At 32.7% G+C, this 26,923-nt stretch overlaps 1 protein-coding gene across 2 annotated transcripts in view; it reads right to left on the bottom strand.

Annotated features, from left to right (window-relative positions):
• The window catches only part of PIK3CB (phosphatidylinositol-4,5-bisphosphate 3-kinase catalytic subunit beta), a 167,849-nt gene that overhangs the window by 4,649 nt on the left and 136,277 nt on the right, over positions 1–26,923 (bottom strand). For both annotated transcript variants that reach the window (XM_074301652.1, XM_074301651.1), the window contains 7 exons: positions 15,131–15,309; positions 13,625–13,734; positions 12,767–12,845; positions 7,823–7,990; positions 2,969–3,092; positions 1,572–1,717; positions 85–217 (listed from right to left, as the gene is read on the bottom strand). In XM_074301652.1, coding sequence (XP_074157753.1) covers positions 85–217; positions 1,572–1,717; positions 2,969–3,092; positions 7,823–7,990; positions 12,767–12,845; positions 13,625–13,734; positions 15,131–15,309 — 939 coding nt within the window. The remainder of the gene's footprint in view (positions 1–84; positions 218–1,571; positions 1,718–2,968; positions 3,093–7,822; positions 7,991–12,766; positions 12,846–13,624; positions 13,735–15,130; positions 15,310–26,923) is intronic.

Below are 26,923 nucleotides of genomic sequence, written 5' to 3' on the forward strand. Positions count from 1 at the left end.
AGTTTTGGTAATTAGTTACTACAACAGATTTCTTGTCAAATAGAATAGAATTCTGCATGTATTATTACAAAGTCAAGTTCTTACCTTAAGATACTGTATATCCTTGACTGAAGTGAGCTCAGGAAGCCCTGCTGTCAACATCAGAGCAAACAGAGTGATAAAGAGATTCCCATGCCTTCGTAAAATCAAGTAAGCATCTTCACAACACTGACGGAATCTGCAAGTAGCAAATCACATAGATGTGGCAAAGGAAAGACAGCATGCTTCTGAAAAGAACTCTGATGGATATATGGTTTTCTAATGACCTATAAATTATTATGCTATATTTTTACCAGAAACTTTCACTTCTGAATGATGGAAGAAAGTTTACTCAGCTTACCAGGTAAATGAATCAATCTAATAATCATACATGTGCTTACATGCTTTTCTCTAAATTGAAATTTTATATGTGATAATATGGTAGCACATTAGAAAAAGAGCTGAACCTGAGTCAGAAAGATCTGAATTGAAATCCATCTTCAGACTTGGATAAGTCATTTAACTTCTTTGTCTCAGTTTACTCAACTGAAACTTGAAAATAATAATAGAATCTATTTACCAGGATCAAATGAAAATCAAGTATAATAATACTTGTAAGGTGTTATGCATAGTACTGGGCATGCTGCAAATGCTTTATAATTGCAAGCTGTTATTACTGTTTTTATTAATGATGATGACAATAAGCAGTGTAGTGAGTGTAAGATGACGATTGAATTTGGAACTGAATTAGATTTGAATGGATAAGAACACTTAGTTTCTTTACTTGGTGGAGAATTCATGTTGTGTTACATACAGGGAGCTTGTAATTGATAAAATTTATTATTAGCTGTATAATGTATATAGCTGTTGTGTACATGTGTGTATAAAATCATTGTCATTCAAACCAACAGGAATTATTCACTTTGATTTCAGATAAGTAGAATAAACTTATCCTAAGCAAAGTGTTAACAAGTTCTTCTATCTTTCTCTTAAATTTACTAAAGCCATGTCTTAAAAAAATTTTTAATTTTTTATCATTAACCTAATCACCCCAAACCATGACAACATCGAGGACTGAATATGAAAACTGTGGACTTCTATTTCATAAGAGGTGGGTTTTTTAAAAGTGCTTATTAAATTTAACACAATAGGAAATAAAGTTCCTGCTTGTATCTCCTTCTGAACTTTTTTCTTCTGTATATTTTAGATGTTTAATGATCTTTTTTGCATCATCATCATTACCTATTAATTAAACTCCTAGAACAAAGTCAAGTTTGCAATGCTATAATCTTAAGTGCTATACACTATGATTCAATTTTTTTTTTCCCACAAAAATAATTTCATCAATAATAAGAACTTTCTACAAACTAAGCAAATAATTGACTGGGTTTAAGGAGTTGAATGGAAATAGTAAATTCATTCGATTTCAAGCAATGGACTCTAAAAGATAACCTTTCCTCCAAATAGAAACACTGAATAGGAAGTGCTAAATTCAGCTGGCCAGATGAGAAAGTGTTAGACACATTTAACCTTGACATCAGGGATATACTTACCGGCCAAACTTTTCTGTGTTTCCTGTTTTTCCTTGCTGAATGACATGAATGAAATCATAGGTAAGAATGAAAGGCACTCGTTCCCGTTTAATGCCAAATTTAGATTTGAAGTTTCCAAGAATATGTCCAAAATCGATATGGAAAAGCTAAGAAAACAAACGGAATTTCATTGTCCCAAGGACTGGACTCTATTTTGCTGAGGTATTTACAACAGAAAGACAAATCTCTCAAAAGTTGCAGGCCTATGATGTGAGCTGCTTCATCTTAGCACTTTATGTGCCTAAAAGATTCCTTTTCCCTTGAGAAGGGATTTTTTGGGGACATTTCTAAAGTTTCTTAAAAGAAATATATATGAGACAATACGTATATAGTGGGAAGAAAAAAATAGATTTTTACTAAAAAGGCAACTTTCCATTTCTAGCTTTCAAGAAGCAATGCTAACTAAATTGGCAAAGGCTGTTTCATTAGGGAGAACAGTGGTTGCTGGATTCTTCACTGACAGAAAGCATTTATATCACTCCAAAGCTTGTTTCATCTATGAACATCAGTCAGAACAGATCTGCTCGAAGTTTCAGATTCTATAGGTTCATCCTTTCTGTAAATAAAATTAAAATAAGCCCATTCAATTTCAATAAGGCCTTTTTTTCCCCTAATAAAGTCCTGAACCATTTTTATATTTCAGAAAATAAACCAGGAGCAGGGAATTTAAACGAAAATGATACAACATATTCTTACCTTAAACATTTGATTAAAAAATGTTTTTGTGTACAAACATGAATCACAGTGATTCATACCTGAGGAAAATTTCACAAGAAACCACCTAGCCTAAGTCTTTCTTCTCAATGATGAACATAAAACAGTATTATAAAGCTGAGATTGCTGAGATTGTCCATTCAGATTTCTCAAAATGAAGATAAGAAGGAGCACTGGAAGAAATGAGCTGATTATGGCTCAACTAATTAATACATCTCAGCACTGTCCTCTTCATCTTACTCAGACTTCATAAGCATCCCAATGTATGTTGACTTTATGTCCTGTTATTTAGGAATCCACTCCTTTCCTATCATCTCTCCTCACCTCTATTCTGAATCAATCCTTGAAGATTACATTTATTTTAACTTCTCATGAAGTGGATAGACCCATGTAATTTTAATTAAAATGTCTTAGTGACATTTCTAAAAATGAACAGAAATCATGGCAAACATGAGGCATAGAGAAAGAGGAACAGTGATAGAAGGAGTTTTATCTCAGAAAAGAAAACCTAGAATGAAATCTGAGGCTAATAGTTTATCTAGAATTTCTGTAAGGAAAGAAGTAATACATTTGGGGACATATGATAGCAACAACCACCCAGTATTCTTGGACTTTTCATTGAAAGACAACAAATAGTAACTTACCTGTCCAGTCTTCCTGACCATAATATTGTCACTATGTCTATCACCAATCCCTAACACGTAAGAAGCTACACAGTAGCCAGCACAAGAGAGTGTGAACTCCTCAATGGCTCGATCTAAGTCATCCCTAAAACAAGTCAAGAAACAAAAGATAAATTTAGGCTACTTATGCTCTCTAATGTTAAATCAACTCAAGAACAGTTAATGCCTTAGAGGAAATTGGATTCAAAAGCTCAAGAAAGATAAGTATGTAAATATAACAACATCTGAGTTAGGCTTTGAAGGAAGAGAAAGATTTGAACAGATTAAAGATGAAAGAACACATAATTCACTGCAAGCATGAAGTCTTACTGACTATATCACTAGTATTTTACAGAGTAAACAAAGTCATAGAAAAAGGAGAATAGAATGAATGTGGCTGTAAAGTAGAGGACATGATAGTAAATATTATCAAACAAGAATAAAAGAAAAATTACACATAGGAAATGGCTTTCAATGCCAGGTTTAGTCATTTGTACTTATGTTGGTGGCAATAGGAAGCTACATAGGGCCATGCATTATGAGTATAGTGTGAAAGCTATTATCCATGCATTATGAGTATAGTGTGAAAGCTATTATTAGGGCAGGGAGATATTACATCTGTCAGGAGGTGCTAACAAATAGTACGACTGATAAGTAGAGAACCTTTTAAATTATTACCAATGAAAGTAGGAATAGGTATGAAAGCTATATTATTATACAGGTAATATTGCTAGCTTTTGGCAAGTAATTGGATATAAGAGGTACATCTTGAAAAGCAGTCCATATTGGGGTCAAAAGAATTCAAGAGATGCTCAGAGAAAATAATATCGAAGGGAATGTGAAAAAATAGGGCACCTACATCACTGGTGGAGTTGTGAATTACTCTGTGTCCAAAGGGATAGAGCTATGCAGAAATACCACTATGAGGTTTGCATTTCAAAGAATTCAAGGAAAATAGAAAAGAACCTATATGTACAAAAAATCCTATGTATAGTAACTTTTCTTTTGCGGTGGTAAGGAACTGGAAATTGAGAGGATGCCAATAACTTGGGGGAATTAATGAACAAATAGTATGACTATGAATGGACTACTACTGTGCTATAAAAAATGAGGGAGATGCTTTAAAAAAAACCTAGTAAGTTTTATATGAATTAATAGAAAGCAAAGCAAGTAGAAGAGTAAGCCAGGGGAAAATAGACTAAAAAATAATTGGAAACTAATCTCATACTAAAAAGAATGAATGGGTGAAACAGCAAATCATAGACATAACTTCACTCAAGAAAATGACAATGAGACGTCATACCAAAATGTGTGGGATGCAGCCAAAGCAGTAATATGGGGAAATTTTCTATCTCTAGAAACCTACTTGCATAAAATAAAGAGGTCAATGAATTGGGCTTGCAACTACAAATGCTAGGAAAAGAACAAATTAAAACCCCCCAGTCAAACACTAATCTTAAAATTCTAAAAATGAGAGATTAATAAAATTGAAAGTAAAAAATATTGAATTAATAAAACTAAGAGTTGATTCTATGAAAAAAAAATAGATAAACCCTTAGTAAATCTGATTAAAAAAAGGAAAGAGGAAAATCAAATTGTTAGTCTTAAAAATGAAAAGGGAGAACTCTCCACTAATGAAGAGGAAATTAGAGCAATAATTAGGAGTTACTTTGCCCAACTTTATTCCAATAAATTCGATAACTTAAATGAAATGGAAGAATACCTTCAAAAATATAGCTTGCCCAGATCAACAGAGGAAGAAGTAAATTCGCTAAACAGTCCCATCTTAGAAAAAAATAAAAAATAAAACAAGCTATTAACCAACTCCCTAAGAAAAACTCCCCAGGACCAGATGGATTTACATGTGAATTCTACCAAATATTTAAAGAACAATTAACTCCAATGCTATATAAACTATTTGAACAAAATAGGGATTGAAGGAGTCCTACCAAATTCCTTTTATGACAGATATGGTACTGATATCTAAACCAGATAGTTATAAACTAATCTCCCTAATGAATATTGATGCTAAAATCTTAAATAAAATATTAGCAAAAAGATTATAGAAAATCATCTCTAAGATAATAAATTATGACCAAGTAGGATTTCTACCAGGAATGCAGAACTGGTTCAATATTAGGAAAACTATAGCATAATTGACTATCAATAACCAAATTAACAGAATTAGAAGAGTAAATTGTGTGAAGATAAAATGTGAAAGACTTAGCTACTTTGATCACTATAATGAAAAAATGTTAATCCATCTACAGAGAGAAGTGATGAAATCAAAAGCAAATTCAAGTATTCTTTTTTTTACTGTATTTTGCTTGCTTTTTGGGGGGAGGGGGCAAAATGGCTAATATGTAAATAAGTTTTGGATTCACATGTATAAGAGATCATATTCCTTGTTTTCTCAATGATTAGAAGGGGATGGAAGAAAGGAAGAAAATTTGGGACTCAACAAAAATTTTGAAATGAATTTTTAAAATATATGTGAATAAAAAGTGACATTTACTGATTAAAAAACAAAACAAAACACTAGGATGGGTGATAGGTGGTGATAGGTTGAGAGGTATGACATGACATTAGTACAATGGAGACAAATTATACCTAAAGATGATTAGAAGTAAAAGCACTAAAAGATCATGAATTATTCTGCCACTTAATGGTGTTATTTCTTCTTCTTTTTTTTTTTTTTTAATTAAATTTGACAGTACAGATGCATAGGTAATTTTTTTTTTGTACTTCCTTCTGTTCCAAATTTTTCCCCTCCTTCCCTCCACCCTCTCCCCTAAATGGCAGGCATTCCCATACATATTAAATATCTTATAGTATATCCTAGGTACAATATATATGTGCAGAACCGAATTTTGTTGTTGTTGCAAAGGAAGAATTGCATTTGGAAGGTAAAAATAATCTGGGGAGAAAAACAAAAAATGCTAACAGTTTACACTCATTTCTCAGTGTTCCTTTTCTGGGTGTAGCTGATTCTGTCCATCATTGATCAATTGGAATTGGATTAGCTCTTTATGTTGAAGATATCCACTTCCATTAGAATACATCCTCATATAGTATCATTGTTGAAGTGTATAATGATCTCCTAGTTCTGCTCATTTCACTCAGCATCAGTTGATGTCTCTCCAAGCCTCTCTGTATTCATCCTGCTGGTCATTTCTTACAGAGCAATAATATTCCAAAACATTCATATACCATAATTTACCCAACCATTCTCCAATTGATGGACATCCATTCATTTTCCATTTTCTAGCCACTACAAAAAGAGCTGCCACAAACATTTTGGCACACACAGGTCCCTTTCCCTTCTTTAGTATTTCCTTGGGATATAAGCCCAGTAGTAGCACTGCTGGATCAAAGGGTATGCACAGTTTGATAACTTTTTGGGCATAATTCCAGGTTCTCTCCAGAATGGCTGGATTCTTTCACAACTCCACCAACAATGCATCAGTGTCCCAGTTTTCCCACATCCTCTCCAACATTCATCATTATTTGTTCCTGTCATCTTAGCCAATCTGACAGGTGTGTAATGATACCTCAGAGTTGTCTTAATTTGCATTTCTTTGATCAATAGTGATTTGGAATACTTTTCATATGAGTGGAAATTGTTTCAATTTCATTATCTGAAAATTGTCTGTTCATATCCTTTGACTAATGGTGCTATTTCTAAGGAAAGTTAAACAGTTTAGTGTTATACAGACACATACCCTAAAACTAATAAAAAGACAAATACATGGTAAAGATAGATTTTGCTCATAGTAATTGGGAAAAGAATTTTGAAGCAAGTCTCTCTGATGAAGGCTTCATTTATCAAATGTATAGGGAACTGAGTCAAATTTATAACAACAAAAAGAGAAAAAGATAGGTTTTGCTTGATGATTAAACTTAGGGAGATAAAAGTGGGTTTTTGAATATCTTTAATCAACATGGAAATCAGGAAATTATTAAATATTAAAGTTCTATAGACTTAAGTCATAGTATTTAAAATTAATATAGACTCCTTGTAGAAGCTATCAGTACCAAAAAATTCCAGTATCTTAGACCCTGCTTTTAATTAAAGCGTATTAAAAAAAAAAAAATTAGACTCTGTGAAATTGTTTGTCAAGCTTTAGAACTTTGGTCCAGAAAGCACTGTCAAACATTCATTTTATCCTTACAACAATTCCATTACTATTGCACAGATAAGAAAACTGAGACAGAGATTAAGTACCTAGGGCCATATAGCCAAGAAGCATTTGAGGCTACATATGAACAAAGGACTTTTTAATTCAAAACTTAACATTCTATCTACTGTATTACTTACCTGTCTCTAATGTAATATATGTGTGTGTGTGTGTGTGTGTGTGTGTGTGTGTGTGTATGTATATATATAAAATAGGAAAGAGATTATAGTTCCATTGTGATCTAGTTAGATCAATAAATATTTATAAAGCATTCATAGAGTTCCAGGCATAACAGATTTCAGCAGTAAGGCAAACTTGGCTAAATAACATCAATACTTTTTTTCTATCCATCTCTAAGACAGAATCACAGATATCAAAGTTGGGTGAGACCTTAATAGGCATCTAGTTCCAACCAATTTATAAAATAAATCCTTTTACAACATACAGAACAGGAAGTGATCCAGGTTACATATGAAGCCATTCAAATGAAAGAATTTTCATCCATTTCCTAAGATAGTCCCTTCCACTTCTTGTCTACTCTGATAAAAGACTTTATCAAACCTCCTTAAAATGTCAATATAGTGATAAATTTTCTTCAGAGAGGCTACTGACAAAGCTAATTACAAAGCATGACAGTAATAAGAAAAGAGTAACTAACCCAATATTGTATTCTTTAAGCCAGTTTAGAAGAGCATCTTTATTGAAGGCAGCTGTAGCAGCAACATTACTACTATTTAGCTGAATATCTGCAATTGTTTCAGAAGTACTAACAACTTCAATTAGGCCAGAACGGTCTCCTGTTGCTAAACAGCCATATGGCAGCATTCTAAAAGAAAAACACATTAATGTTATTAGGAAACATGAAAGATGTACATAGTTAAATAACTTATTTTAAGATTAAGTCAATAAAATTTTGTATTTCTCCCTTAACAGTACAAAAAATAAACATGCTGGTTATATCCTCTCCTACCTTCATTCATGATTTTAGGAAAATTAGAATAGTTTTACTTCCTGATAAGAAGTAATTCACTTAGGAAGGTAATATGCTAAACCAGCCCTGATAATAGAATAAAGGGGAAATCTATTTAAGAGATTGAGAGAGCAACACTATTTTCAATTTCTAAACAAAAATTGTAATCTAGATTTTTAAAAAAGCAACTCATTTCCTCAATGTTCTAAAGTCAGAACCAAGTCAGCCAAAACCTTTGTAAAAAGGAACTTTATTGGGGCAGCTAGCTGGTATAGTGGATAGAGCACCAGCCCTGAAGTCAGGAGGACCTGAGTTCAAATCTGGTCTCAGCCACTTAACACTTCCTGGCTGTATGACCCTGGGCAAGTCACATAACCCCAATTGCCTCAGGGGGGAAAAATTACTTTTAACCAAAATAAACGAAAGTTCATGCTTATATGGTTATCTAACTCTAAAAAGCAACAAGAGCATATATATATCACTGAGTTCACAAGATTGTTACTCTTTCACCCCAAAGCAGAGTCCTCATGAGTTAGTCTCAGTAGACTCTGCTCTCCCTTGACTGTGGCCCTCGCTTGCCTTCTCTAACATTTATGACTTGTTGATGAACTGATTTTCTTCTCTTCCCTACTACGTCCTTATTCACACACAGAGGCCAGATTCTACCAAACTAAAGCACTCTTCTACTAAGAGGATGATATCACAAGTTTAAGTGGGGAAAAAAAAAAATCCATCATCTAGTGTTTAACAGTAATGATAGAAATACCTTTCTCTCTTCATCTCATCTCCCCAGTCCCATGACAGGGTAAAGAGATTGTTCTCCTTTCCATTTAGTTTTAACCATATTTCCTAGTCAGATCCTACTTGAAGCTTTTTAGTTTTCTGGGCCCTGCATTTCAAGTAGGACACTATTAAGCTAGAGAAGGCACCCAGGATCACAGTTAAGATGAAGTGCTTTAAAATCATGCTATATGAAGATAAGTTTAAAAAAGTAGGGATGTTAACCTGTTAAAGACTTAACAGAGTGATATTACAATTAAAATATCTGAAGAGTTATCATGCATTAGATTTATTCTCTTTGGTTCTAAAGATCAGAAGGGAGTAAATCCGGGCTAGATGTAAGGAAACGTTTCCTAAGAATGAGAAGTACCCGAAACCAAAGTAGGCTGCTTCAAGAGATAGTAAGTCCCCCCTCTTCCCCTTACTAGAGGTCTTCAACCAAAAGCTGAATGACCATTTGAAAGGTATGTTGAGTAGGGAGGTATGGGTTGTTCAAGTACAGGCTGAATTAGATAGCCTCCTAAAATTCCTTTCTAGTCTGAAAATTGGTGCTTCAGATTTTTGGAGACATGGTATAGGAAATTACAAAAATCCCTTTGGCAAACTTGATTTCATTGTTTTAAAAACACTTGATTTTAGTATTCAATGTTTAGAATCCATATTACCAAAAGTACTTCTAGGATATAAAAGAAGAAACCTTAAGACAGTGTAAGGATGAGATTAAGTTTCAATAGTTTTGATAATGGCACTATCTAGTCTTCTAAACTAGAAACCTTGGATTCTTCTCTTTCAATGAATTTGTCAATAATTTATTAATTCAGTCCCATTTCTTTCTCTTCATTTTCCCTGCTATGATAATTCAGTCCCACATCATTTTATACCTTCCTATCTTCAGCATTCTCCTAGGCAGTTTTCTCTCTTTATCTACTTTTCCTTCCCAAGAAAACCTGTGATGACCCTCTCAGAAGACAACTATTTCATCAGATCATTACTCTGTTCAATAACCTCCAATAAAGACAAATTTTTTTTTGCGTGGCTGCATCCTATCTAACCATCCTTGTATTTTAGTACTGAATACATACCCTCTGATTAGTTAAATAAACCTCATTTCCCCACTATCATCCCACTCCTGGCCCTATACTATAGATATATATGGTACCTGGGAACACACAATATAGTTAATTAAAATAACATAACCTAATAATCATGGATATTTTGCCAAAAAGCCATTATAATGGAATTACTTGATATGGTGGGGCTTGATGTTATTGTGAAAGAAAACAAGAGAATGGGATTATTACCTGAGTCATTACCCTTTCCTGCCTCTTCTTGACTACTATAAATATTACTACTCCTTCAATTATCAACCTCAAAACTACTTTCATGAAATCCTTGACTACTCCATATTGATCTCTCACACTTTTAATTTATTGTTCATTGTAGCGAGCTGTCGTCTTTAGAAGCTGCCGGATCGCTCTCTGGGAAGAGATCTGCTGTGTCTACTCAAATCTTTAAGACAGATTCTTCTTCCTGTAGTGAACCGTTGTCTCCAGGCAGTTGCTGTTAACTCTTGTCCTTAGAAGTGACTTCCCTTCCTGCAGAGAGCCCCGTCAGGCCTGATGTAATGCAGAGAGTCTTTCTTCTTGAACTCTGGCTCTGAATCTCCTCCAGCTCTTATCCTTCTCCAGGCCAATCTGCCCTCTGTGCCCAGTGCTGTCTCTTTTTATCCTCCCAGAGAATGGGCGTGGGATAATGCAAGGGCTTCTGGGAAGAACCACCCCAGCCAATGAGCTTGCCCCCTCTATCAAGTCAACCTGAGTTCTCACCTTGTAATTGTCCAGAAAACCTGAATTCTCACCTTGTCACCATCCAGACAACCTCAGTTCTCACCTAGTAATCCCAACAGTTCATAAAACTTGTTTTGGTATTTAAAAAAAATTTCTTACCTGATAGTATTAATTAGAATATGCCTCATCCTCTTTAAACTATATTATAAATTCCTTGAGGGTAGGCATTGTGTTTTGTGGTTCTGTTGTTTTCCACATAGGAAATATTGAGGAATAACAATTGCTCAAAAAATAACGGTTAAATTTGAGACAAATGGTTGCAACAAAATTTCTGGTTGCACATATTAAATGTTCCTGACAAGTTACAACTCAGTTAAGTAAATACCTGAGGATAAACCTCCTACTTAGTATAGAACAGCCTATGATGACTGGATTAAAAGTATGGGTAAGATTCAGGAAGAATGCTAAGAACCAACCAGGAATTTGAACTAAATTATGAACTTTTGACTCTCAAATTTGTGAAAATCCCCACCTTTCTTTTAATACCTTTGCATCTAAATTTCTTGTTTATAAAAAAATTATGACTCTTAAAAAATACTAATAACCCATCAAATTAATCATCTAAATTCAAACCTGAGTTTGAAGGAATTCAACCAAAAATGATTAATTCCTGTAAAATACTACATACTTTTCCTTTGTTTGAAATGACCCCAGTGTGAACACTAAGAAAAAAGGAATTAATCTCAGGCTGCCTGAATAGCCTCATGGCTCAACATGAAGATCAGGAAAACTGGATTTACATTTTACTAAAAGAAGACAACCTAATGCATGTTTTCTTAGTCAATGGAGGCTTAAAAAACAGATTTAAGTTACAACCTGAATGAGGTCGTTTAGATCTATTCTATAAGCGACTATTCTTTATTTCATATAGGGAGAATCTCAATAGCTTTGATTATGAACTCCTGGAATAATCAGATATTTCTTTTATATTCCTTTCCCCATGACAGAACACATAGTAGTCATGCAAAATGAACACTTGTGTGGGTCAACTACAGATTATTCCATTCCTTTTCTAAATATGCATTTAGTGAATAATCTTTCTTTTTGAAAAAATATGTATCAGTGACAGAGAACAACTGAAAAACATATCAATTTCCCCAGTACCTCATTAATAAGTTTATCCACAAAGGTAATAAAAACTAAGTTCTAATATAGTCATCATTGGGTATTGTCAGCCCCTTCAAAAAGGGAGAAAGAAAGTCTATTTCTGCAGGTTCTATTCTAAAAGAATACAGTAGATTTAATTTTATTAAATCATGTAGTGAATTCATATATATTACTTATCACTACATAGTCCATATGGATAGTGATATAACTTTAGAATACTGAACATGGAATCAATCAGTTTGAAGAACTTATAGAGGTTTTAAAGAGAGGGGGAAAATAAAAATAGTACATTAATAAACAGGAATATAAAACTTCAATAAGTACAACTAATCCAAAATATCCTCAATTCTATTATTAGCTTTTCTCTTCTAGAAGATGTTTATCTAAGGTAAAGATAGAGCTATTCAGAGATAAGAATGGAAGAGTCAAAACTATTGCTGCAATTTAAATTTTCCCACACTGTGCTATCAGAGACATTTGCTAGTTTTCAGCTCCAATGCTAAGCAGGATGGTGGGACCTGAGCTATACATTACCACTGTACACTCAGAACTATGAATAAAATCTGTTGTTTTTTCAATTACCAACAACAAAACAATTTTTCCCCTCCTCTATCTTCTCCTTGGACAAAAAAAATACTTTTAACAACTAGGTATAGTCAAGCAAAACAAATTTCTGCATTAGTCACATAAATGTGATGTTTTTACTAATAGAAACCTTCAGTTTTAGAAAACTTGGTGTACACAAGAGGAAATCAAACTGATGACTGGAATAAAGGTTCCCTCTCTCCATGAAGAATTGCATTTTCAATTTTTGTACAGGTAAGAGCCTAAAAAATGGCACAAAAGAAAAAGGAGAATACATATTGGGTCAAGAAACTGATCCATTACAATTCCTTACCGGAGATCCAATCCAGCCTCTTTCCAAAGTAAATCCATTAATCGCAACATTTGGAGGGTCAACATATCTTGTCGTAGATCTAAAAGAAAAGACTGTTTTATTTGTGCTTTTGATTTACTGTGCTTAATAATTATTAAAGTATGGAAGCAAACTGTAAGTATAGGAGAAAAATATTAACCATTTACAAAGGATTATAATACTATTATAAAATCCAAATGTTATATAACATATTAGGTTATTGTACATCTACCATTTCTTAGCTTTGTAACATCAAGCAACTCAATATCTCTCTTGGAAACTCTAAATTTAAGAAATTAAATTGTGTGTAAAGTCTCTGTTTCTACTGTAATATAATCTCAAAAATAGCTATTTAGTTGGCAGGCCCACTTGTCTTTTGAGCTCATTCTTTCAATTATTAAGAATTACTGAGCACTAAATATTCACTAATTTAATAAAAAAAAAACAACAAAAAAACAAAAAAACCTAGTTACTAAATACTAATACTTAGTATTAGTATTACTTCTAATTCAATGTATAGCTTTTGCTTCCCCTTCTAGTTATCTGCATATTTAAACTAGGTATTTCAACACAGCATCATTAAATAGGTAAATATCTTGAATATCTTTGTTCATGTAACTGTCTTAGAAGTCCTTAATTTAAAAAAATACCAATTATACATTTTTATATATTCAAAAATTTAAAAATATATATCATTTAAGAATCAAAAATTCTTCTATCTTGTTTTATTCCATAAATACCTGAATAAACATATGATGCATCTACCAAAAGATGACAATAGGCAATGATTTACAAACCTGAAGGAACTAAAAAAACAAAAACAAAAAACAAAAACCTTACCATCCCCATTTTTAAAAATGACACCCAATGGATCTCCTCCAAATACTTTGTTATTGTATACTATTCTCAGAGGCTTCATTTTAGAATCCATGTACTTGCACTTCTCAACACTAATAAAAGACAAAGATCATTAGGAAAATTTCACTTTAAACAATAACAAGATCAGTTTACATGACTTACTAGGTTCAAACAGTTCAAGCAACTTTTCACACTGGGTGAACCTGAAATCAGAGCTCTAGACATGGAAAAAAATTATTCTACCTCATCAATAAAAGTTCTATAAGAATGGTCTTGGTAAGCAGAATGCATTATTGTCAATGGCATGGACTCACACAATACAGATTTTTTAAACACTATTCCAAATTGCTTCATGTTGGGAACACTTTCCATGGTTGACATGGCTCAAACAGAAATCTGAGACACTTTATTTTGTAATGTTTTCACCTTTCCGGCCCCCCCAATAATCCCTCAGAGTTTCCTCCATTTTTTTTCTTCACTTAATCATTTTTCTGTAGTATCATCAATCTGCATTATATTGAATGACTTCAAAATCAGGGAAAAAATATTCATTAGCAATCAATCTAATCTAATCACAAAAGTATTCTGACTTTTTGAGGAAGAAAGGGTCCAATTCTGAATGTAAATAAATTTTTATTACTAGCATGTTTACATAAATTCATTTTTTCAAAATAAATATATAATTTTCTAGAGACTGTATTTTAAAGCACAGTAGACAATGTATTAATTTTAAGTGATTCCTAATATTCTAATTGCATTTCATTTTTAATTTTTAGGGAGAAACTACAACAAAATTTACTTACTAAGTGGAATTGAACATTTAAAAAAATACCACTTTCCTAAAGCCATGAATATATTTCATCAGAATTTAAATGTTGGTCATTCCACACTATCATCATCATTTATATTTTAATTTTATTCATTTATTTATGTTGCAAAGCAATAGGGGTTAATTGACTTGCCCAGGGTCGCACAACTAGTTAGTGTTAAGGATCTGAGGCCAAAATTGAACTCAGGTTCTCCTGACTTCAGGGTCAATGAATGCTCTATCTACTATGCTATCTAACTGCCTCCATTTTTTATTTTAAATCCAATTTAAGAATATGATCTTATATTATATAAATATTTTAAGTTGGCAGAACCCAGATTTACAGAAATAACTGATTTTATGCCATTTTAACTACCTCCTCAGAATCAGTAGACAAAGTTCTATTAAGCTAAAAGATTATTGTCAATATTTACATAAGAAGTAGGTAGTTTTTAACCTTTTTTTGTTGTGGTTTCCTTTAGAAATCTAATGAAACCTACAGAACTCTTGTGATAAAAATATTTTTAAACTTTGAAAATAAACTACATTTGATTACAGAGGGGGAAAATACATTGAAAATAGTTATTCAAATATTGTAAGAAAATCAAGTTTTGCAATGCAAGAACCCATGATATATATAATCCATTTTCTATTTAAGAGGAGAACAATCCATTACTTACTAAAGTTCTGAAAGGATGACACAAGGATTCAAAGGTGATTGAAGATCAGAAAGGGCTTCTCGGTAAGCATTTTGTTTTAAGCATGTATGCATTGCTTCTCTTCCTTTTGCTTTGTTTAATTTTACTGCATTCAATTTTATTAAACTATTTAAGGTCTTCAGCTTATTAAGAGCTTCAACCTGAAACATGTTTTAAAAGATTAATTGCTAAGGAAAAAAGAAAAAATGTTTTCTGTAATCATCTTAATGATACTTTACCTGATTTTCTCCTCCCTCCTTCCCCCCACCCCCCCAAAAAACCTTGTAAAAGTAATTTAGGAAGAATATTAAAATAAGAACAGATATGAAGACAACATAGCACAGAAGCAAGTAGAGGACCTCCTGCCAAAACTCCTCCAAAGAGATTTTTAAAATGTACCAGACTGAATCATGATTAGGAAATGCAAAAAAAAAAAAATCATAGTAAGTCAAGTTTCTAATCTATGACTGCATAGGGAGATAGAGAAAGAAGATATGAGCACTGGGGATAGGATCTGGACAAGAATGCAGCACATACAACATTTCAAGGCCCACATCCAAGAGCAAGTGCCAATTGACAAGCTTTGTCATTTACTTTTTAGTTCCGGGTTCTAGATCTAGGATGGAGTGAGGAATGGACATGTATTGTAGGGTGGCATTTTAGGATAGAGAGCTGTCACAGACTATTAAGATGTAATTCAGAAAACAAGCAAGAAGGTTATAGCTTAGATCCCAACAATAAAATGAAGTTTCAGTTATAGCTTCTAGCCCAATCTGAAACCTACAAAAGAATACAGGTGGCTAAAAGGATCTAAACAGAGGTTAAGAACTTCAAGATCTCAGTCTAGGATAGCAATAATGAGACTTTGCCCTGAATTTGGTAATTTTGGTGCCACAAAAATTTTCAGTCTCTAGTTTAAGCTATCTCTGAAGTCCTAGGATAACAAAACAATAATAGAAGAAAAAAGCAATAGGACTGGCCCAGACCTTTGCTCAAGAATTATGCAGAGCCAACCTAATAAAGCACTTGTAATGCTCAACAGCAACATAAACAACAACATTTACATGGTGTTTATTATGTGCCTAGTCAAAAAGCAAGTTGGGAAAATGAGCAAAAACCAGCAACAAAACCCCATCTTAAAAAAAAAAAAAGCTATTATGATTATGATGACAGAGAAGTAAGAATACAACACAAGAAAAGAATGATTCTCAAATACATCTATAAAAGCAGTGGCTAAAAGAAAAACAACATGGACACAAATTCAACTAGCCTTTTTGGAAGAGACGGAGTGACAATTTTAAAAAGATAAAAATATATTTTTTAAATGAAATGAGAACAGAGGGAAAAAAAACTGGAAAATAAATGAGGGGTATGGAAGAAAAAAATAACAGTTTTACATAACTCATACAAAATCTTGTCTGAATACAAATTCCTTGAAAATCAGAATGGAACAAAAAGACATATTTGATGAAGCAACAAAAAAAATCAAAATTTTAAAAAATTTAAGTGTAAAGGTATCAATCTCATAACAATGACCCTGAAAACACAGGGGAAAAAATCATTAGATTATCTGAATGCCAAGACCACCCTTTTCCCCCCAAAGACACCCTAGATATATTTCAAGAAAAAAAAGATAAAACTGCCCAGATCTTAGGATGGAAGGGGAAAATGAGAATAGAAAGTATCTCTTGTTCACTTGCTGAAACAAACTTCAAAATGAAAACTCCCAAATCCAGAGCTCCCATATCAAAGAATGAACACACTCATGATTACATACAATTTATCATCCACTACAAAAAAGAAGCAGGGAGTCTGGAATACCTAATGTTCCAGTAGGCAAGGATACAGGCTTAAAATCAAGAATAACTTACTAGAAAAAAAAAAAAAAGTAAAATATGACAGGGGATAGGAATGGTGGATCTTTAATGAAATAGAGAACTTCCAAGTATTCCTGATGTAAAGAAAGATTGGAGGGGCAGCTAGGTGGCGCAGTGGATGGAGCACCAACCCTGAATTCAGGAGGACCTGAGTTCAAATCTGATTTGAAAAAAAAAAAAAAAAAGATTGGAGCTTCATAGAATCTCTGAAGTTCAAACACAGGAGTTGAGAAACATAAATAAGTAAACAAATGGAAAATGATAAAGAATAAATTGCTTTCATTCTAATATGGGAAGATGATAAATGTGTTCCATCTGAACCCTTTCACCATCAGAGATATTAAAGGAAATCTAATTGGGAATGTATGAAAATCATTCTGTTATGTCCCCCCCTCCCCCGAGGCTGGGGTTAAGTGACTTGCCCAAGGTCACACAGCCAGGAAGTGTTAAGTGTCTGAGACCAGATTTGAACTTGGGTCCTCCTGAATTCAAGGCTGGTGCTCTATCCACTGTGCCACCTAGCTGCCTCTCTGTTATATCTTGATCTTAAAAGAATACTAGGGGTGGTGCACCTAGGTGGCCCAGTGAAGAGAACATCAGTCCTAAAGTCAAGAGGACCAGAGTTCAAATCTGAGCCTCAGACACTTAACACTTCTTGGCTGTGTAACCCTGTGCAAGACACAACCCCAAGTGCCTCAGCAAAACAAAAACAACCCCCCCCAAAAAAAAAACACTAAGGGAAAGGGTAAGGAAAATTCTCATAATCAGGGAGCACAAATAGACATCTATATTAAAAAAAAAAAAAAAAAAAAAAAAAAAAGGGAGGAAACAGTGGGTGGAGTGGGTTGACTTTTGAACTTACTTTCATCTGAACTGGTCCAAAGAGGGGAAAAGACACATATAGAAATTTCATTTAACAGATAAGGAAGGAAAGGGGAGGAGGAAGAATTAGAAGGAGAGTAGGTAAATGAAGGGATTAGTTCTAAGAAAAACAAACTTAAGGATGTACAAAAATATTTATAGTTCTTTTTGAAGTGGCAAAGAATTACAATTTGAATTACAATTCATTTGAGGAATGGCTGAACAAATTATAGTGTGAAAAGATGGAATAAAATTTTGCTGAAAGAGACAAAAGAGATTTTACTCAAAAGCATTAAACCTAGCATATGAATATTTCACATCTTGAATTATCTTTAAAAATCCACAAAGTCTAACTTAGGTAAAGATGTTATCTAGGGAGAATGTTAATAATATTATCTCATAAAATCATCTTAACTCAAGGAGGTATTTATATCATCCCTATCTTAGATAAGGTAATTGAGGCTAAGCAAGATCAAACAACTTGCCCAAATAGCTGAAACTAAATTAGAATGCAGGTGTTCCAAATTCTAGGTCTAGTGCTTTACCTGCTGTGCTTCCTAACTGGCCTAGATCACTAACTTATTCAAGAAGATAGACCAGAAGAATAAAACTCATACTAGGCTTCTTCAGGGTACAGTAAATTCAGCAAAAACTTAAAAGGTGATACTATGTGCAATAAATTGTGTCAGAGGTTGGCATAGATATAAAACTAAGTAACAAATACTCCTTGCCAAGGAGTAGACAATCTATTAGGCTAGATACATGTGTAGATAAATACATGCTAGAATAGGCCCAAAGAATAACATTTGCTGCCATTCCATGATGGAGAGAGAATTTTCAGCCAGGAGATAAAGAACAAGTGAAAGCTTCATGGAGCAAGCACTATTTGATTTAGGACTTAAATGACTGATTTATAAAAATCAAGTGAAGATGGAGTGATTAGAAAAATTAGACTTAACTATACAAAGCCATGGCAATGAAAAAGAATGGGATTTGCTGAAAGCTGTAGGGTAATAGAGTTTGGCTAGAGCAGAAGTTGTCTTTGTGGAATGAAATGAAAAAAGACTAAAGAAGTTACCTATGGCTTTGTTTTGAGTTAAAGAGTTTAGACTTTATTCTGAAGACAACTGAGAATTTGTAAAGCGTTTAGAAATGGGACAAGACAAATTGGCTAAGATGACAGGCACAAATAATGATGAATGTTGGAGGGGATGTGGGAAAACTGGGACACTAATACATTGTTGGTGGAGTTGTGAAAGAATCCAGCCATTCTGGAGAGCAATCTGGAACTATGCCCAAAAAGTTATCAAACTGTGCACCCTTTGATCCAGCAGTGCTACTACTGGGCTTATATCCCAAGGAAATACTAATGAAGGGAAAGGGACCTGTATGGGCCAAAATGTTTGTGGCTTCTCTTTTTGTAGTAGCTAGAAACTGGAAGATGAGTGGATGTCCATCAATTGGAGAATGGTTGGGTAAATTATGGTATATGAATGTTATGGAATATTATTGCTCTGTAAGAAATGACCAGCAGGATGAATACAGAGAGGCTTGGAAAGACTTAAATCAACTGATGCTGAGTGAAACGAGCAGAACTAAGAGATCATTATACACTTCAACAATGATACTGTATGAGGATGTATTCTGATGGAAGTGGTTATCTTCAACCCAGAGAAGATCTAATCCAATTCCAATTGATCAATGATGGATAGAATTAGCTACACCCAGAGAAGGAACATGAGTGTAAATTGTTTGCATTTTTTGTTTTTCTCCCCAGGTTATTTTTACCTTCTGAATCCAATTCTTCCGTTGCAACAACAATAACAAAATTCAGTTCTGCATATATACATATTGTATCTAGGATATACTATAACATATTTAATATGTATGGGAATGTCTGCCATCTAGGGGAGGGGGTGGAGGGAAGGAGGGGAAAATTCAGAACAGAAGGGAGTGCAAGGGATAATGTTGTAAAAAAAAATTAGCTATGCGTATGTACTGACAAAAATGTTTTAATTATAAAATTAATAAAAAAAAAAAAAGAAAAAAAAGAAATGGGACAGGAGGAGTATCTGTGACATCATCAGGCTTGTGTAGTAGAAAAAATTTGGATCTAAGAGAGGGAGCATCAAAAGGAAAAGGTTTACTAGTAAGTTACTACAATTGGGGCAGGTGGAAACTGAAATTTGAACTAGTGTGATGGTTTTGGGAATTAGATAAAAGGGAAAAGTGCAAGAATAATTCTATAGGGCAAAGACTGAAATTCCACACTGGAAACTGGGATTTGCATTCAAGAGGTAATTGTTAATACATTTCCTCTGTGTTCTGACCTTCTATGGTTCCAAAGCATGGATCTAAACTGAGGTATACAAGAAAGAGGAAAAAAGAAATAGAACACAAGATAAATGGATTAAGGAAATAATATGTTATTAAAAATTCATTCTGCAAAATTGTTACTGTATGGAATTCTCAAAATTTTTTTTGAAAAACAGCTAATTTTGATGTAGAGATTTTGACATGTTAAAGTAATGAACTGTAATACATGATGGTTATTTTTCAGTTAACCTCTAAAAATAACAGATAATTTTAAAAAGTCATTTATGCCAGTTGCAATATAACATCATATGGTCAAGATTTTTGGCTGTGAAAACATTTTGGAATGTGTGGATTCAGGATATATTTAAAGAATTAAAGGTTTAAAATTTGACCATTATTCAAAGTTGAAATCTTGAACCTATCCACCCACTGGTTTTGGATATAGCAAAGCAACAATGTAGTAAGGGATTAAATGATGATAAAATCTTGCAAATAAGTATTGGTTCAAGTATTGGCCCAATCTCATAGAGGTTAATATTCCTCCCTGTTTGTTTTTGCCTCCTTTTCTCTGTTGATGTCAATGTCTTCAGGAGAAATGCCCAGCTTTCTACCTTGTTGCCCATTTCTGAAAATTTAGATTTTATACTTGATTCCTTCCCCAACCAACAAACTGCACAGAAATATGACATCTTGTATACATCAATTAATAGAAATTTAATGTATACACATGTAATCTAAATACGATGAATATGAGGGCAGAAATCACTTTCTTTACTTCCTGTCAAATAATTCTCCAAACACTATCTTCTACAGAAATTATTCTTGCTAAAAGGATCAATATTTAAGAATATTTCAAAGAACCAAGCTGACCGATAAATACAATGCATTTTGTGTTAATGTGTGACCAAAACCCCCAATAATTTAATGAAAATCTTTTTAGTGTTAGCTTTTAACCGGAGCTACTAATATATTAAATTAACAAGCTGACTGGTTTGACTTTCTTTTAATTTTTAATTAATTAGGAGTGAAATGCTAAAAAAGTCTAAAATAAATGACCAATAAACTCAGATACACAGAATTTCCAAATTAAAAGGACCTTAGAAAAATTTTAGTTCAAACACAATAATTCACAGAGGACAATAAGGCCCAAAAAGCATAAGGGATTTATTCAAAGTCATAGAGATACTAAATTGCAGAAGCTATGTGATGTGACTCAAGGAGTTCATTAATTTTTTTTTTTCCCCCAAGAACTATATAAAGGCAAACATCAACTATATAAGGAAAAGAATGATTTGTAAAGATGAACATTATCCAAAAGAAAGACTTTTCCCGTCTCAATCTAAACAACATTCTTATTAACCTAAAGTGCTAAAACCCAATGAACTCAATTCCAATTCAATTCATCTATTTAATAAGCACTTATTATGTGGACATTATTGTGCAAGGCCCTGAGGAAGATACAGAGATAAATAAGAGAATATCCTTGGTTGTTACAGTGTTAAAGAAGTTAAACATGAAATAAGATATTTCCATCATACATGAAATACCATAATGACCACTCCAGCATAATACATTCATCGTCAAATAATTAAATATCCTTTAAAATGTTCATATTTTTATTTTTAGCAGTCTGGTTACAAGGACGGGGGGAGAAAGAGGGGAACAGGATTTTTGTGTAGGTAAGTGATTTAATCCTAAAGTTTCTATTGATATGACTAACCTAGCAGGCAGGATAGTATGGAAGTTTTAAGCTACTTGATTACAAAACTGAAATAGTAGAGACCTGTCAGGTCTGCCCTATATCAAAACCCAGATCCCAGTGCTTTTCCACAATCCCATGGTCTGTACAAACATGGGTAACAAAGGAGAAAAATGGAACTGCTACTGTGCAAACAGGAACTTTCTGAAGTATTCCTACTTTTAATTTCTTCTGTTTGCACAGTTGGGAATCTCTCCTGTCCTATTTTTGACTAGGTTGACATTCACTTCCTGACAAGTGCAATAAAAACGTCAATGGCCTTGAACCAATTATTTTTAAGTAATTCATCACCTTGCCTTTTTTTATAGGTTTCCAATTCTAATAACTGACAGCTAGGAACTTTTTCTTTTAGTCATAGAGAAGAACAAATACTTAAAAGTAGGAATTATGTCTTCTGTGTATATTACTACAAAAAAAAATGAGGTTCTTTGAAAATGGAAAAAAAAACCTTTCTCATAGAAAGTAATTATCTTTAAGAAGTTAATTTTAACTGCACATTCCTCTTTTTCATTTTTGTTTTTGGGACTTAGCATTTGTCGTCTAGTTATTAAGACAAGTGTGTCTTGTCTCATAAAGTAAGCTATAGTTTTTTGAGATTATTATTTTTCTTTGAACCTATACTATAGTATTGGAAATTCTCAACAGTACTCATTAAATAAATGCTTGCTGAATACATGTGATGCTGCAAAAGATCTTTTTTCAAGTATGAATAATCCTGAGTTAGGACAGTTTCCAAACTTTGGGCTCATTTAAGCCACAAAATATGGAAATAATAAAAATACACAAAATAACTATTACTCCCTCCTTCTTCTATAAGAGGTAAAGCCATATGAGAGATCTAGGTAGGTGGGAAATAATTAATCATTCTTTCAGCACACATCACAGACTTTCAATAACTCAGTATATGTATTTTTTCAGGGTTGCTATGGTAGAAAAATCAATCACCCTCAAAGCACATTGAAAATTTTCTATGACCTTAATCAAGCTGCTCCTTAGATACAAACATAAAGACTAATATTAAAAGTCTTCCCACTTAGAAACACTAATTCTTCAGGATTATGTAATTTTGAGGTCTGAAAAATCACTACCAGATCATCTTTTTCTTCCTCCCTCCCCAACAGAGAAAAAGACTAGACCTGTATTGAGAGAAAAGATTTAAATCATCAGAATAAATTTTTCTAGATGTATGCAAACTGCATAAATTATTAAAACAAAGTCAAGTGCAGCGAAAGACCTTGATATAAATAAAAACCAGTGGCAATTGTTATGGATCAGATATCAACATCCAATAACAATATAAGATATAAATTTACATGAGTCTTCTGATTCAGTTCAATCCAAATGAAACACTAATTGAACCCCAATTATATTAAAAATACTATTCTAGATATTAAGTTGGATACAAATATAAATAAGATAATGCGCTTATTCCTTAAAGTGCTTAAATTAAGTTGGAAAAACTTTTTGTACACGTACCAAATGTTCAATACAAATACAAATAAAAGAAAATATTAAAAAAAAAACAGTGGATCCAGAGGCAGCATATTTCGGATCTGGATTTCAGGAGGGATATCTACAAGTTTCATAAAGAAATTGACACTGAAGTTGGGTTCATAAAAATGAAAAAGATTTAAACAAGAGGAAGATAGTGAATAAATAAGAATTCCAAGCATATTAAGCAAGAAGACTATAGTTGCAGAAGAGAAAGAGTATGAGATTGTTCAAGAAGAATTCATATAAAAAGGTCTCACTAATTTAATGGAATATATGCAGTGAAAAAAATATTAAAATGAATAAAGATTAGTACATCTGATGCAAAGTGAAAGAAAACAAGGACGGACACACACACACACACACAGTATTAGAGCACAACAGTAAGAATAATATAAATGGAAAAAAAAACCACAAAACAATCAAAAGTTAATGCAGCAAATCAAAGAACAAGCACAGCTCCAATGAAGAGACAACAGAAAATGCCCACCTCACTCATTTGCAGAGATGGAAGGTCCATGGACATGGTATATTGCATATATTTTTGAATTTTTTGGATGCACTGATTGGTTTTACTGACTGTTGTTGGTTCTATTCTTTCTCTCTCTTTAAAACATTACTTTGTTATATGGTATGGATCTCTGGGAGCGGGTAAGGGTAAGGAATGATGGGAGAAATTTTGGCAATAATAAAAAAAAAGGTAAAAATGTTTTAAATATATGTCTAAGAAAACAAATTCAGACAAATCTGGAAAAACTCTTAAGAACTGAATCAAGAAAACAATTTATGCAATAGCCAAAGAAATTACATAGGGGGAAACAACTTTGAAAGAACAATCAATTCTAGAACGTAGAAGATGAAACCTACCTTAAATCTTTTCACTAAAAGGTGATGTACTAGAGTTAAGAATGAAATACATAATTTTTTGGCTTAAATTATATATTTTTTGAGTTTTTATTGTTTAGGAGAAATTTTAAGGAGAGAAAGAATAACTGATACCAAAAAAGAGAATTAAGAAAAATTAACAAAATATATAGAAGAGAGCACAAATCACAGAGATACAGACAAATCAAAAGTATTTAAATCAAACATACTATACAAATATAAATATACACATATCAGAAAGTATATAGTTGACTTTTATGGCATATGTAATTCTTCTTTCTTTGTGCCATGCAATAATCCTATTTATTGATATTAAGCTCATTCTAAAAAAAAAAAAATGAAGACTAAGGGTTAAAATTATCCAGATGTATAAAAACATGATGTGTACAGATGAAATATATTCACTAAATTAAAAAAAAAATCAGATTGGGGGAACTCTTTTTATCCTTAAAGAAATTAAGAATAAGGAAATGAAAATATGTATAAAAAATTAACAACTACATGCAATTCTTTATTCCAAAAGGATATGTATAAAACTTAACTTTAAATATAGAATTCTTAAATAATAGTACCTTTAGATGTAGAGGATACTTAATAAATGTTTAATTAAAAGAATAAAGATTTTAGAGGACTTTTTTTTAACCTTCTGAAATCATGCTAATCTCAGAGTAAAGATACTTAATAACTTTTTTATGTCATAGACTTACACCCCCTTGGTGAAGCCTATAGATCCCTTCTGAGAATAACAGACAGGTAGAGAACACAATGGATAGAGGATGAAGCCTGGCTAGAGTCAAGAAGATCTAGGTTCAAATCTAGATTTGGGTATTAGTTAATTGTCCTTAGCATGATACCTCACACATAGGAACTAAATAAATGTTAATTGTTTTATTATCATCATCGACTTTGAGTAAGTCACTTATTCTTTTTACCTCAATTTCTTCAAATGTAAAATGGAGACAATATAGCACCTAACCCCCAGAGTTGTTATGAGGATCAAATGAAATAATATCTGTAAAATGCACAGCACATTGCTTGGTATATTGTATGTGCTATATAAATGATGTTATTATCACTGCCATGTTTTTGTTGTTGCCTACATAAAATACATAGGATTATAAAGTAAGCAACAACTAAATGCATGGATGTCCTAAAATTTAGCCACAGAACCCAAGAGACTACTAGACTGACAACCTTTTAACTAGAGACACAAGTATAGAACCTTTCAGCAATCCTCAGTGTATTTGGTAAAAACAATACCATGACAATCTAAAAGTATTCTGACCATAAAGAATGTTGCAGAAGGGATTATAATGCTGAAGAGAGATTAGCTTAGAAGGATGTTAAAATTAGAAGGAATTCTAAGATTCTATGAATTATATAACAATAATTCAGCATAAAAAAATCATGCAATGATACTAGGAACAGATACTAATTTAGTTATTAAACTAAAATTAAACATCATTAAATATTATAAAAAATATATCCATCAAAAAATTACAAAGCACCCAGCTATGCTTAACTTCTACATAGATCTCATTATTATTGATAGTTTTTAATGTATTAATCCCTCAGGCGGTTAAAATCAGAAAGATCCTGAATATAACAAAAATATCAGCATTTTCTGGTAAAATATACATATCAGCAGTTTTTATGGCACTAAACATTCTGAAACAAAGTGGAGGCCATTGAAAATGGCTAAGCAAACTAGTCCATGTGAATGAAACTGAAAACAACATAGGAAATGGGGAATTCAAAGGAATATGGTAAGTCTATGTGAACTAAAGAAGCACAATAAAGAGAGCAGATCCAGTATAGCAGTGAACACAAAAGAAAATGCTAAAAAATGGTGGCTCAAATTCATCTTGGACTGGAGATGATGAAATACACTTTCCATTTTCCAGTAGAAAGGAGACGGGGACACAGAATGCTGGATATATTCTCAAACAGAATCCCTCTGTTCTCTTTTGTATGATTTGTTTTCCTTTGTTGTTACAAAATAGAGTTCAAGTGGAGTTCAAAATAGACTTGATGAAATGATGTCAAAATGACAGTGTTGGCTACAATATACTGCACAGCATGTCATCTTGAAGGATGTTTGTCATATCAGGCATCTTTTATTTGGGGAAATGGTGAATGTCTACGGAAAGAATTGTGGAGCTGGAGATCTCTCCCACTGCTTAAAATGAATTCCACCAAATATCTTATGAATTTACTAAAGAATTTGCTACACTGGAGTGGTAAAAGAGATGTCAACCATTTTCACATGTATATTGCATATGCATATGTATATAATCACACTTATCTAACCTAGATATATATGCATTCCATCTACAGGCTTTCTCAAAATTCTTCAGGCAATAGCTTCAAATTTTTTGAATTTTTAAATTTAAACTAAGTTTTTTTTATTAGTAAAGTTTTATGTTTTAATAGTTTAAAATTAAACTAAGACTTTAGAAATACTCTGTACATGTAAACAAAACAAAGAATTGTGTGGTATTTTTTAAGCTTATAAAATCCTTTACTCCAGGCAAAGGAGGCTAGAGTGGTTCACAAATGAGAAAATAAACAATAGTTATGACAGAA

This window comes from Sminthopsis crassicaudata, chromosome 3 (assembly GCF_048593235.1).
Source record: "Sminthopsis crassicaudata isolate SCR6 chromosome 3, ASM4859323v1, whole genome shotgun sequence".
Lineage (NCBI taxonomy): Eukaryota > Metazoa > Chordata > Mammalia > Dasyuromorphia > Dasyuridae > Sminthopsis > Sminthopsis crassicaudata.